The sequence below is a fragment of the Salmo salar genome, chromosome ssa23 (genome assembly GCF_905237065.1).
Source record: "Salmo salar chromosome ssa23, Ssal_v3.1, whole genome shotgun sequence".
Lineage (NCBI taxonomy): Eukaryota > Metazoa > Chordata > Actinopteri > Salmoniformes > Salmonidae > Salmo > Salmo salar.
The window spans coordinates 21,476,847-21,491,693 of NC_059464.1; the positions used below are offsets into that span (position 1 = coordinate 21,476,847).

General features: G+C 40.1%; 1 protein-coding gene across 1 annotated transcript; it reads right to left on the reverse strand.

Annotated features, from left to right (window-relative positions):
* Positions 1-12,065: 12,065 nt before the first annotated feature.
* On the reverse strand, positions 12,066-14,161 carry LOC106584078 (anaphase-promoting complex subunit 4-like). The gene is made up of 5 exons (XM_045705903.1): positions 14,045-14,161; positions 13,795-13,858; positions 13,635-13,699; positions 13,053-13,096; positions 12,066-12,070 (listed from the first exon to the last, which is right to left on the reverse strand). The coding sequence occupies exons 1-5, from the start codon at positions 14,146-14,148 to the stop codon at positions 12,066-12,068; spliced, it is 282 nt and encodes a 93-aa protein (XP_045561859.1). The 5' UTR covers positions 14,149-14,161.
* Positions 14,162-14,847: the final 686 nt, after the last annotated feature.

Here is a 14,847-nt window from a genome sequence, read left to right on the forward strand (position 1 = left end):
TGTATGCATTCACTACTGTAAGTCGCTCTGGATAAGAGTGTCTGCTAAATGACTAAAAATTTAAATGTAAATGTAGTTTCATCTGTCCACAGAATATTTTCCCAGTAGCTGTGGAACATCCAGATGCTCTTTTGTAAACTTGAGACGTGTAGCAATGTTTTTCTGGGAGAGCAGTGGCTTCTTCCGTGGTGTCCTCCCATGAACACCATTCTTGTTTAGTGTTTTACGTATCGTAGACTCGTCAACAGAGATGTTAGCATGTTCCAGAGATTTCTGTAAGTCTTTAGCTGACACTAGGTTTCTTCTTAACCTCACTGAGCATTCTGTGCTGTGCTCTTGTAGTCATCTTTGCAGGATGGCCACTCCTAGGGAGAGTAGCAACAGTGGTGAACTTTCTAAATTTTTAGACAAATTGTCTTCCCGTGGACTGATGAACATCAAGGCTTTTAGAGATACTTTTGAAACCCTTTCCAGCTTTACGCAAGTCAACAATTCTTAATCTTGGGTCTTTTGAGATATATTTTGTTTGAGACATGGTTCACAGCAGGCAATGCTTCTTGAGAATAGCAAACTCAAATTTTGTGAGTGTTTTTTATAGGGCAGGGCAACTCTTACCAACATCTCCAATCTCATCTCATTGATTGGACTCCAGGTTAGCTGACTCCTGACTCCAATTAGCTTTTGAAGAAGTCATTAGCCTAGGGGTTCACATACTTTTTCCAACCTACACTGTGAATGTTTAAATTATGTATTCAATATAGACAAGAAAAATACAATAATTTGTGTGTTATTAGTTTAGTTTAGTTTGTCTGTTGTTGTGACTAAGATGAAGATCAGATCTAATTTGATGACCAATTTATGCAGAAATCCAGATATTCCAAAGAGTTCACATACTTTTTCTTGCCACTATATGTAAATTACATTTCTGTATTTAGTTTTTCAATACATTTGAATTTTTTTTAAAATAATTATGGGGTATTGTGTGTGAGAAACTCAATTTCATCCATTTTGAATTCAGCCTGTAGCACAACAAAATGTGAAATAAGTCAAGTGATATGAATACTTTCTGAAGGCACTAAGTCTTGAGTTCCAGTCTGTAATCAGGTAGAACATAATTAATGGTTTGAGATGAGGTGCAGGTTACAGTTACAAATAGATCACGAATTAGGAATATAGGGCTAGGTTTGCATGTTAGGGGAAAAAGGTTTTTCAACCATACACTAAGACTTGGGTCCCTGTGGAACTCCTCCTCACAGCTGAGAGCTGAGCCGAGAGGGAGCTGGGCCAGGACACGCCCCCTGCTCTCCTCCTCCTCTGATGCTCGCAGCACCACTGTCAATGTCTCATCGTCATAGAAACGAGCATCCTGGCAACTGTACACACAGTCAGAACTTAAACACACAGACATGCAAAAAAAAAAATGGATCTATAATAGTCATTAACACCAATAAAAACAACAAATAATCAATTGCAGATCATCATTAGAGCAAGTAATATGCAATGCATGTTCCCATAATTTGCCTGTACAGCTAGAGGTTGCATTGTTGAGAGTGTAGGATTCTAGGAAAGAGAGGAAGACAAGTGATGCACTCATCTGACTCCTGCAGCATCATTATCAATACTGTGGCTGAGAACGTCACTCAGATCTATCGCCACGAGACCAGTGAGAACAGGTCTGTGACAGACATAAAAAGATAAACAATCAGTGAAACAAAAAAAGCACATGCTCAGTCATAGACAAAGACCTAGTAAATTGGGATTGAACCAGATTAAAATAGGGTGCAGTGCTGTAATGTACTCATATGCAGGGGCGGAAATCCCGGGGGGGACACGACCCCCCCATCCTGGGAAAAATATGATTTGTCCCCCCCAATATATAACTGAAACATAACTATGTAATTTAAATAATATTAATAATACGCAATGAAAGCAATTGTGCTGATTATAGACACTTAATAGCGCGTTTTTAAGTTTCAAAAGATTGCGACCCCCCCACCCTTTTCCTCACAATGGTTTGATTCACTGGCAAGGAAACAGAGGGGTCGTGTCTACTGTCTGAAAGGCACTCAATGAACGTAACTGACGTAAAGTTAATCCAGTCAATCGCGCACACACACTAGCTGAATATGCAGAGCTAGCGTGCAAAAATGAACTATTAAGCTAGCTAGTACCTATTCCATTTATGTGGCCTCGTCAAAGATGGAATCTTTGCTATCGACAATTTATTCCGAGATCAGCATGCAGATGATGTAAGTTAGTGCTTCAAAGTCCCTGTGATAAGGTTAGCGATAAACTGAAGTCCAAACTGAACAGAACTACACTCTTCTTCTACCATTGTCTTAAATATATTTAATGGTCTCGTTGCAAAAGCTAAATTGTCGCAAGGGAACTTTTATTTATTTATTTTATTTAACCCGGGTAGCAAAGATTATAGCAAACACCACTGAAACGGAATTGGTGCTCGCTTGCTTTGCAAATTCAGCTATTGTTGGAAGCCAGCCAATATGAAACAAACTATTAAAATTACAAAAGGTTGCAGCATATGTTGTGTAAATGGTGAACTCATACAGCTGTCAACTCTTGTCATTTTAATCCGTTTCACATTTGCTAGCTACCTTTTAGATCGAAGCCCAAATAGAATGATAAAAGATAAGATGATAGAAGCCCATCTCCTACTGTAAATAACCTACACACTGTGTGTGTGTGTAGCCAGCCAGCCAGGTCGAAAAATGGCAGAAAAATAAAAGACGGACATCAGGGTATTTTTCAGTACACCAAAACGCAAAGTAAGAACCCTAGTAGCCTAATATCTCAAAGACTAGTTGATAAAATGTTCATAAGAAAGAAATGAAATTCTAATGGAAATGTTTCACAATGATGTCATTAGGCAGAGCAGGCAACAGATGGCACACAGACAGCAGAGTTGGGGACAGATATGCAGGGACAGACTGGCAGAGACGGAGTCTCAGGTAAGTTTGTTGAGTCTTTGTTTGGCAACATTATGAAAGGTTCTCAATTTTTTTTACTTGTAAAATAGGAACATAATTGGAAAATGCCATGGATACCCCCACTCTCAACTTAAACTGGTGACTGAACTAAGATTTGTTAAAGGCAATGGTATTGCTGTTGTGAGTAGTTGTGTAGTTTTGGGTACCGGTAGTTAGGAGTACAGCAAACACCTTATTTCTTTGGTTCCTCAATATACATTTACCATATTACAATGTAGGCTATGTGTTACAGCACTACTTTTGGTGTCCCCCTCAGGAATTGCTCTTGAGAAAATTTCATGTAATTGTCCCCCCCAAAGTTGATATCAGATTTTCGCCCCTGCTCATATGGGTTAGTACCCTTCCGCAGTCGGTAAATCTTGCAGGGTGAAATCTCTGGCGTGCAGAACACTACATATTGCATATTGGTCTTCTTATCATTGTATCTGGACACCAATAATCATGATAATAACCTTGGCAATATACATGATCTGCGTTATCATCTTGAGGAGAGTGTTTTGGTAAAATGAGAAATGACAAGATGTTTCTGTCTTTCAATGACAGATGTACAGTTTCTGATCTGAAAAGATCAAAACAATAAAATGAAACAAATAAAACATACCACAAATTAATAAACACAATTTATTCACTAAAATTGTTATCTGGCACAGTGTAGAGAGGCAAACAAACACCCTGTTTCACAGATTTTCCAATGACCTCCTACAAACAGAGGCAAATCAGTATCACCATAGGTCATGTCATGTCATAACTCAAATTCATATGCCTTCGTTTGGATGTAATCTCTCCAGACTGCTGTCTAGTTATGCAAAACCAATTGAATTAGAATGATAAAATAGTTTCTGCCACATGCAAATCATAAGACAAAGTGTTCCTTGGGTATGTGCCGTTGTATGGCTTGTTAATGCAATGAAATCATATTACCACAGACAGAAAGGCTGGGAAGGAGAATATGGAAGAGAACTGAGGGGGATGGACAAGGCAACTAAAGTAGTGTGTGAGAAGGAGGGGGAGAGAGAGAGAGAGACTGCAAGATGACAAAACTCCTGTGGTGAGTTAGTCAGATTTATAGCTGCCTGGAATTCCTAGCAGAAGCCTCATAAATGCATGACCAAAGTTCTACAGAGGCCCTGAAGCCCAAGGCAAAGAAAAAAAAAAAAAAGTAGACTCTTGGAATTCTCATTTGAATTACTTTAAAAAAATGTTTTACCTTAGTTGTTCAAATTAGATACTAAGTCATTTGAACGACTTAGCTTGTTTGAATGACTTAATTGTTCTTTTGTCTAATTAAGCCTATTTTGTTATGCAGCTTGTCAGACCGTGTAATGCTTGCTGCAGCCATTCATTCACTGATTCCATCCATTGATATGATTATTCATGGCCAGTTCTTTGATAGCTTAAAGCATGGCTGCTTCTGAATACCAGAGCATGTAAGTGGGGTGAGTGTGGAGTGAGGAGCAGAGCGTCATTTCTCTCTGGTACTGCTCAGACACAAGGTCTGGGCATCATCTGCCTAGTGTATTTATTTTCCCTTTATCATTATTCTTTTAATTAGGCCTATTCGGTTGTAATTATTTAACCTACCTCACCCACAGTAGCCTATATCTAGTTTATATTCTACTTTCTAACATTATGATATGTAGTTTATGATTTTGAAGCACTTCAAATGTATTAACAGACTATTAACACATGTTTTAACAAGCACATGTGCATTGAGTGTGGAAAATGCGCTCTACAAATTAAACATGATTATTATTATTAGTATAATATAGAAAGAAAAATACACATGTAAAAGCTTAATCACAAAGGAATATTAGTGGGAATATAGAGAATGGAATGTATTTGAAAAGCCTAAAATTTAAAAATACATTGATGAAGCTGGCCCGTGTGTGGATGCTATTTCTTTAAATAATATATATTTCTTTGTCTATTGAGCAATTATTTGTATTTTTTTTTTAAATAAGTAGGTGACCAGTATGGTGCAATACACTATTTACTGAAGATAAACTCAACAAAAAAGAAACGTCCTCTCACTGTCAACTGCGTTTATTTTCAGCAAACTTAACATGTGTAAATATTTGTATGAACATAACAAGATTCAACAACTGAGACATAAACTGAACAAGTTCCACAGACATGTGACTAACATAAATGGAATAATGTGTCCCTGAACAAAGGGGGGGGTCAAAATAAAAAGTAACAGTCAGTATCTGGTGTGGCCACCAGCTGCATTGAGTACTGCAGTGCATCTGGACTGCACCAGATTTGCCAGTTCTTGCTGTGAGATGTTACCCCACTATTCCACCAAGGCACCTGCAAGTTCACAGACATTTCTGGGGGGATGGCCGTAGCCCACACCCTCTGATCCAACAGGTCCCAGACATGCTCAATGGGATTGAGATCCAGGCTCTTCGCTGGCAATGGCAGAACACTGACATTCCTGTCTTGCAGGAAATCACGCACAGAACGAGCAGTATGGCTGGTGGCATTGTCATGCTGGAGGGTCATGTCAGGATGAGCCTGCAGGAAGGGTACCACGAGGGAGGAGGATGTCTTAAATGTAACACACAGCGTTGAGATTGCCTGCAATGACAACAAGCTCAGTCCGATGATGCTGTGTCACATCGCCCCAGACCATGACGGACCCTCCACCCCCTAATCGATCCCGCACCAGAGTACAGGCCTTGGTGTAACGCTCATTCCTTCGACGATAAACGCGAATCCGACCATCACCCCGGTGAGACAAAACCACAACTCGTCAGTGAAGAGCACTTTTTGCAGGTCCTGTCTGGTCCAGCGACGGTGGGTTTGTGCCCATAGGCGACGTTGTTGCCAGTGATGTCTGGTAAGGACCTGCCTTACAACAGGCCTACAAGCCCTCAGTCCAGCCTCTCTCAGCCTATTGCAGAAAGTCTGAGCACTGATGGAGGGATTGTGCATTCCTGGTGTAACTCGAGCAGTTGTTGTTGCCATCCTGTACCTGTCCCACAGGTGTGATGTTCGGATGTACCGATCCTGTGCAGGTGTTGTTACATGTGGTCTGCCACTGCGAGGACGATCAGCTGTCCATCCTGTCTCCCTGTAGCGCTGTCTTAGGTGTCTCACAGTACAGACATTGCCATTTATTGCCCTGGCCACATCTGCAGTCCTCGTGCCTCCTTGTAGCATGCCTAAGGCACGTTCACGCAGATGAGCAGGGACCCTGGGCATCTTCTTTTGGTGTTTTTCAGAGTCAGTAGAAAGGCCTCTTTAGTGTCCTAAGTTTTCAAAACTGTGACCTTAATTGCCTACCGTCTGTAAGCTGTTAGTGTCTTAACGACCGTTCCACAGGTGCATGTTCATTAATTGTTTATGGTTCACTGAACAAGCATGGTAAACAGTGTTTAAACCCGTTACAATGAAGATCTGTGAAGTTATTTTGGATTTTTATGAATTATCTTTGAAAGACAGGGTCCTGAAAAAGGGACGTTTCTTTTTTTGCTGAGTTTATACACAAAATAATACATGAGCAAATCAGCCTGAATATCAGGACACACAACTGCAAAGCGTTGACTACTAATTAATTCGCTCATTGCATCAAGTAGCGGTAGGTACGTGGGTAAAATCACTGGAGAAACCAAGCAAAGCCAGTAAAAAAGTCATATTACAACCTATTTGCCTTGTTTGCTCTATAACACATTCGTTCACACGCCACCGTTATATACAATAAGGCTGTCACAAAAAGACGACAGGCACAGTGGCAGAATAAATTCAACCACACATTTGTTTGTTTCATCACAAAACCAGAGAGCAACATCTGTCTGGTGAAGTCCACAAAGCAAATATTGCATGTAAAAAACAGTTATATGACCTGCAACATGGTCCAGCAAGTTAATGTTTGACAGTTTACTAAACAACTACTTACTGCAAGTCAGCACAAAGACAACAGGGGCACTGCCTCCACTATTCCAGCACCATTTACACTTAAACGTTTAAACATCATCAAATCAACAACTAACTTAAAGATACCAAAAACTATTTAGTCCAATAAATATCGTGGTGTGTGTGTGTGTGCAAATTATGGCTCTGTACGCTTTTAGTTTTTGCTTTCATAGGCTACCTAGCTAAAATGCTATCTCCCTCGCATGGGCGACAATGAACCAGCTAAGTTAACTAGCTAGTTAACGTGAGCCTACATCTAGGCTACATATTTAATTTCAATCGTCTCAAGCCAGTGGCACAATATATTCATTTAGATCAGAATCATCGTCATAATTATTGGCCTGTAGAGAAGTAAGTCAAAACCACAAGTCCAAATCTCCATCAATTTTTTTTACATTTACATTTTAGTCATTTAGCAGATGCTCTTATCCAGAGAAACTTACAGGAGCAATTAGGGTTAAGTGTCTTGCTCAAGGGCATATAAACAGATATGGCTCGGGGATTCGAACCAGTAATCTTTTGGTTACTGGCCCAAAACTCTTAAATGCTATGCTACCTGCAACTCCACCCATGGCTTAGGAAAGGGACGATTTAGCAAGCTAGCTACTGCAGGACATCAACACAAGCAGACGAGAAACATGTTTTTCTGACAATGATGATGTTTTGCTTAGGATGTGATTTGATTGGGGTGAAGTCAAATCCAAACTGGCCAGTTTGTTTTCCTGACGCAGTCCAATCAAATGCTACGGCGGCAACATGTCATACTCTTTTGTTCCAGACAGCATCAGACACATGAGCTGCACATACTGAGACAGAGGAGCGCTGTTTCCTTCACCCGGTTGATTTCTCTGGTGAGATTCAGCCACTTCCGAATTGATGTAAAATTATGAAAACAGAGACGAAAGACACATCATTTAAAAAAAATATGTATTGGTCAGATATTTTTGGGGTTAGTCTGGCTTCCCTTAGCATCCATGAATACACACCACTGATTGCATCTGAAAGTGTTCTTTAGAGATTGCAAGTTGAAGTTAGGGCTTCATCTACGTTCATGCCACCTGGGCCCAGCTGTGGATAGGTACTACAGATGCCTCTCTCCCCTATGTCAGGAATCATTTTACCCGCTCTGAGGAACAAGCCCTTACATCTCCACAATGACACCTCCAAAGTCATCCGTCCAGAGGACAAGGGAGACGATGTTACTGTACAAGACTACACTGTCTATAAGACTGAAGTACTCAGGCAACTGAATGATCAGACATTCTATAAGAGACTCACTATAAACCCCACAAAACAGTTTTTGGCTGTAATCGTACTGGCTGTCGCCGAAGGCATGCGCAAGTGTAACATCACCAAAAGAGAACAGATCATTGCTGCTCTCGGCTGGTTATATGCAGTCCCTAAAATACTGGTTAATTATCTAAATCCCCAAAGGCACAGGACAAATCTTCTTTGCATATCAGGGCAGGTTTGGATGAAGATCTTTTTTATTTGTATTTAAAGTCAGTTAAGAACAAATTGTTATTTTCAATGACGGCCTGGGAACAGTGTGTTAACTGCCTTGTTCAGGGGCAGATTTGTACCTTGTCAGCTCGGGAACTCGAACTTGCAACCTTTCGGTTACTAGTCCAACGCTCTAACCACTAGGCTACGCTGCCGCCCCAGATACAAATGCCCTGATTGTTAAATATGCAACATATGTATTGTGACACTTTTGTTTACCAAAGACCCACAATTAGATATTAGTTCAACTCCTTCCCGCTAATAATAACGACACCACACAACATTATTGTCCAAATAGGTGACTCCTGGTTTCTTGAAGTGTTTGAAATAGCCTGCGTCAGACTGCGCAGAATAGTAAGGTAGTAATCGTTTATTATTATTAATGCTACTGCTGCATGAGGCTAAAACAAACTCCCACCGGGCAAAGGCATAACTTCACTTCCACGTTGGTTCAACATACATTTCATTGAAATGACAAGGAAACACTGTTGATTCAACCACTGGGCTGCCACAGCAAGTTGATCCCTGCTATGCAAGGATTTATTTTGCAACCCATCCACCAAATCCATCCATTATGCACGGTTCTCCCTCTCAAGCGTTCCTTCTCAAAATGCTTTCAAATCAATATTTTTTTGCTTTATCATCAAATGAATGGGTTGTTGTCGTCAGTGCTATTGGAAATCGGATAGCTTCCTTATGTTTCAGTAAACCATTAGCCAACACTTCAAAGATTAAACGTGATTAAATGTATTTTCTTCCTGTTATTGTGAACTGTAGGCTATAACAAGTTAAACCTTTCGATTGAAGGCATATCACAAACCTCTTTTTTTTTATAGGCGATTCATGTTTGGCTAATAAAAGGATGTTGTCCGTTGCATAAACCAGCCTATTATCTCTGAAGTTCATTCATTTATTGGTGATGGATAGTTTAACTGCACATTTAGGCTAATGTTAGAGCTCACATAGGCTACTTCTCTACCAGAGCCCGTGAGATAACTGGTCCTACCGGTAAGTGCGGTCTAAGCGATTCCCTTTTGATATCATGTTACCCCACTACATTGATTATATTGATGAAAAACCGCTGTTTACCTCATGCGGTACACATTTCATTCTAGCTCACAATCAACGACGGCTATGTACTGTAGTCCCTCCAGCAGTGGCGAAGTGGAGGCCTATGACTGTAGCCTTGTGACACTGTCCTTCTGGACTCTGTGCCGGTCCCTACTTACATGTCACACGGGCGACTTCATCTCAAAGTATTTAAAAATGGTTGGCTTTTCAAATATATTCTATTCTCCTTTCTCTTGTTTATATTATGACTATATTCTCACTAATATTCCTTTATGTAATTAAGCTTTTACATGTGTATTTTTCTGTCTTTATAATAATACTACTTAATTTGTAGAGCGCATTTCACACGCTCAATGCACAAGTGAATCTTGTTGGTGCTTGCTTCTGTGCGCAAATCATCTGACCGCTGCAGTTTGTAATGATTTATTCCCTTTTATTTATGGAAAGAAGCCGATACTTGTTTTTATTATTTACAATTCATTTATTTATGATATTTTAGCTTAATACATTTTTTTTCACAGAATGGTGTTTCTATTCCAAGGAAAACAAAAATACATTTTACAGTAGCCTATGTATTGCCTACCCAAAACATCCGTTAATACATTTGAAGTGCTTCAAAAATATAAACTACATATCATAATGTTAGAAAGTAGAATATAAACTAGATATAGCCTACTGTGGGTGGGGTAGGTTAAATAATTACAACTGAATAGGCCTAATTAAAAGAATACTGATAAAAAAATGCTAGGCAAAGCATGCCTTGTGGCTGAGCTGTTCCAGAACAAAAGTGGAGTGGGAGAGATTTTTTTATCTGCTCGAATTACATCGTGTCCCACTCGCCCACTTACATGCTCTGGGATTCAAAAGCAGCCCTGCATTAGGCTTAATTCATTAGTGTGTTGTGTGTGTGTGTGTGTGTGTGTGTGTGTGTGTTAGACTTTCTGTAGGCACAACTCAGTCACCCCCTGCATCATTCTCTTCACAAAGTGTAAGGACTTCTGAGGGTACGAAGGGAAGAGGAGCGGCTCTCTGGATAAACAAATCAATCAGGAAAAATGTCAGTTCAGTAAGGCAATCAGTCACAAAAATAGAGAAATACAATGCCAAACGAAACATCCTCCATCTAATTACAACATGGAAATAACCACACACTTCTTGCCTAGTTATAGTTGAGATGAAGGCTATATTTCACCTTTCAAGTGTGTTCTCTCCTGCAGAAACTTCAGCCATTGGTTCCCCTTGATGTTGGGCAGATACTAGATCCTCATCCTTCAGGTACTGCAAAAAAAAGGACACAAAGTGTGTCAGAGAACACTGATCACAGACAAAATAAAATATACATACAGACAGACGATGCTTGTCCCTTTCTGGTCAAACAGCTCTTTCGTTCTGTCACAGGAGAGGGTGTCATTGGCTAGATTATTTTTCTCACCCATCTACACAATACCCCATAATGACAAAGTGAAAGCATGGTTTTAGAAATTGTTGCAAATTTATTCAATGAAATACATAAAGTATTCACACCCCTGAGTCAACACTTTGTAGAAGCAACTTTGGCAGAGATTACAGCTGTGAGTCTTTCTTTAAAAATTCTTCAAGCTCTGTCATGTTGGATTTCTTTGCCACATTTTTTGCAGTTTTACCTTAGTGCCTTATTGCAAACAGGATGCATTTTTGGGAATATTTTATTGCTTTCTTCTTTTCACTCTGTCCTTTGTTAGTATTGTGGTCTAAATACAATGTTGCTGATCCAATGTCAGTTTTCTCCTATCACAGCCATTAAACTTCAACTGTTTTAAAATCATCATTGGCCTCATGGTGATATCCCTGAGCGGTTTCCTTCCTCTCCGGCAACTGAGTTAGGAAGGACACCTGTATCTTTATAGTGACTGGGTGTATTGATACACCATCCAAATAATAATTAATAACTTCACCATGCTCAAAGGAATATTCAATGTCTGCTATTTTCATTTTTACCCATTTACCCCCTTTGTGAGACATTAGAAAACCTCCCTGGTCTTTGTGGTTGAAATGAACTGCTCGACTGAGGACCCTTACAGATAATTGTATGTGTTGGGTACAGAGATAAGGTAGTCATTAAAAAATAATGTTAAACACTATTATTGCACACAGAGTCCATGCATCTTATTATGTGACTTGTTCAGCAAATGTTAACTCCTGATCTTATTTAGGCTTACCATAACAAAGGGGCTGAATACTTATTGACTCAAGACATTTCCGTTTATCATTTTTAATGAATTTGTAAAAATGTCTAAAAACATATTTCCACTTTGGCATTATGGGGTATTGTCCGTGTAGGCCAGTGACACAAAATCTAAATTTAATAAATGTTTAATTCAGGCTGTAACAACAAAATGTGGAAAAAGTCAAGGGGTGTGAATACTTCCTGAAGGTACTGTATTAAAACACTTGCATTTAATAACCAATTCTATTTTCTATATACTAAATGTACCGTCCAGTCACCAAAAGGTGCTATATCTCAAGAGGTCTTGCCTACATACAGCCATCGGGAAAAAGCTTTGAAGTTCTTCATGCTCTTGTCAATCACTCTGAGTAAGAGAGACAGTGAGGAATAACATGAGGATGAGAGATTTAACAAACACCAGGGATGAAGTCAATTCCATTTTGAAATTATTTCCATTTTAAATGATTCAAAATGTGTTATGAGGACAAAAGACTATTCTAATAGCATATCAATAATATTTATATTTTAGTCATTTAGCAGACGCTCTTATCCAGAGCGACTTTACAGTAGTGAATGCATACATTTCATAACTTTTTTTTTCTTCCTGTACTGGTCCCCCGTGGGAATCGAACCCACAACCCTGGCGCTGCAAACACCATGCTCTACCAACTGAGCCACTCACTGTAGAAGTTTGTTGGCTTTCAAAGTGAATGAACCCACAGCTGTAATGGGATCTATAACAAAACATAAATATTCACATAACTTTCATTTGAAATAAAATCCAGCTTAGAAACAAGCTTCAAACAAATGGTCCAGTTATGCAAATGATCAATGAGTGCCAGCCCTGATCTTATCACAGACTAATTCATTGTGCAATTACATCCACTTTAATCTTCTTTTTATCAGAAAATATACCACAGTCAGTTTAAGCAGGATCTAAGCACTGTACCTCCTATAGCTGCGTCGTCCAGGCATAGAGGCTGGGACATCTGTTTCCATAGAGACATCCCCTACACCTCACTGAGGAGGTGGTACAACAGACCTCTGAGCCACTGTAGAAAGGAGAGGAAAAGAGAGGGGATGATTGGCATTAGATACAAGTTCTTGACATTTGCATTGTATGGTCCACAAAAGGGCATTATGGGTCAGGATAAGAGAAGAGATAATTATTAATGTCAGCTGAGTTGCAACCTCTGTAGGTGGCTGATCACCAGCTTCTGAATGCTGGAGTAAGAGGTTTCTATAGATTGGCCCAGCTTCTTCAGCCGCTATGAAACAAACAAATCACATCAGTCTTACAAAGCTACAAAATTACCAACATACTCAAACTTTATTATTCAGCTCACCTTGACGGTCAGCTGATTCATGAGGAGAGAACTGTGGTTCTGGGCTGATTAAAAATAGAGAATTTAGTTAGTCTGCACATAAAAAACCTTAGACATCGCTATATCAGTCTTTTCAATGTCAGATGAGGTTTATGATGTCCTGCAGTGGCACCTACAGGACACTTTGAATCACTACATCTCAAATGTTTAACATATTTTTGCATTAGTGCTCACGGCTCAACTACATGATCTATTACTTATTATAAACCAGGTGGTTTGAGCCCTGAATGCTGACTGGCTGAGAGCCATGGTATATCAGACCGTATACCACGGACATTACAAAAAATTGCTTGTTTAATGTTCTTATTACGTTGCTAACCAGTTTATTATAGCAATAAGGCACCTCGGGGGTTTGTGGTATATGGCCATTATACTACATCTAAGGGCTGTATCCAGGCACTCTGAATTTCGTTGTGCATAAGAACAGCCCTTAGCCGTGGTATATTGGCCATATAAGGCCCGAGCGGATGTGGTATTACTTAGGTAGAAAGCATGTTCTGTGGAGGACAGGGTAGCGTACAAGTCATTGGACACTTTTCTCACCTTGATCGTCCCCATAGTAGAAGCTCTAGAAACTCATCCTGGACTTGTGTCCTGGTGTTCTTCTCCTAAAAACAGGAATTGGTTCAGATCATGCCTTTTAGGGGTGCTGTCATTATTGGAAAATGGGCTGAGGCAGACTGAACTAACAGTGACCACTGACCTGAACGAACTTAGTGAGCCAAAGGTCCATCTGCATGAGGATATCCTCCCAAGTCTCACACATACTGGTGAGAGAGAGAGAGCGAGAGACGCAGGTGCCGAAGGAAAGATATAGAGAGAGACAGAATAAGTTGGATCGAGAGAGAAAGACCAATGGCCAGACTAGTCTGATGAATGCCCTCATATCTCTATGGAAAAATGAACTATGAGGAGACATCTTGCCATATTAGTTACATAAGGAGGGCACTGACCTGCAGCAGAGTGGAGATGTGGGTGAACTTGTGTGCCATCCTGGTGACCTCAGGGAGCCAGCGGGACAGCAGCCCTGTGTCGAGCTGGAGGACACAACAGGCATACATAGTGAAAGAGCTCAAATAAGATAAGAATATATACTGAACAAAAATATAAACGCTACATGCAACAATTACAAAGATTTCACTGAGTTACAGTTCATATAAGGAAATCAGTCAATTGACATAAATTCATTAGACCTTGATCTATGGATTTCACACAACTGGGCATAGGCCCACCCACTGGGGAGCCAGGCCCAGCCAATCAGAAGAAGTTTTTCCCCACAAAAGGGCTTTATTACAGACAGAAATACTCCTCATGTCCGGATGGCTGGTCTCAGACGATCCCGCACATGAAGAAGCCGGATGTGGAGATCCTGGGCTGGCGTGGTTACACGTGGTCTGCGGTTGTGAGGCCGGTTGGACGTACTGCCAAATTCTCTAAAACGACAGTGGAGGTGACTTATGATAGAGAACTTAACATTCAATTATCTCCCAACAGCTATGGTGGACATTCCTGCAGTCAGCATGCTAATTGCACGCTCCCTCAAAACTTGAGACATCTGTGGCATTGTGTTCTGTGACAAAACTGCACATTTTAGAGTGGCCTTTTATTGTCCCCAGCACAAGGTGCACCTGTGTATTGACCATGCTGTTTAATCAGCTTCTTGATATGGCACACATATCAGGTGGATGGATTATCTTTGCAAATAAGAAATGCTCACTAACAGGGCTGTAAACAAGTTTCTGCACAGCTTTTTATG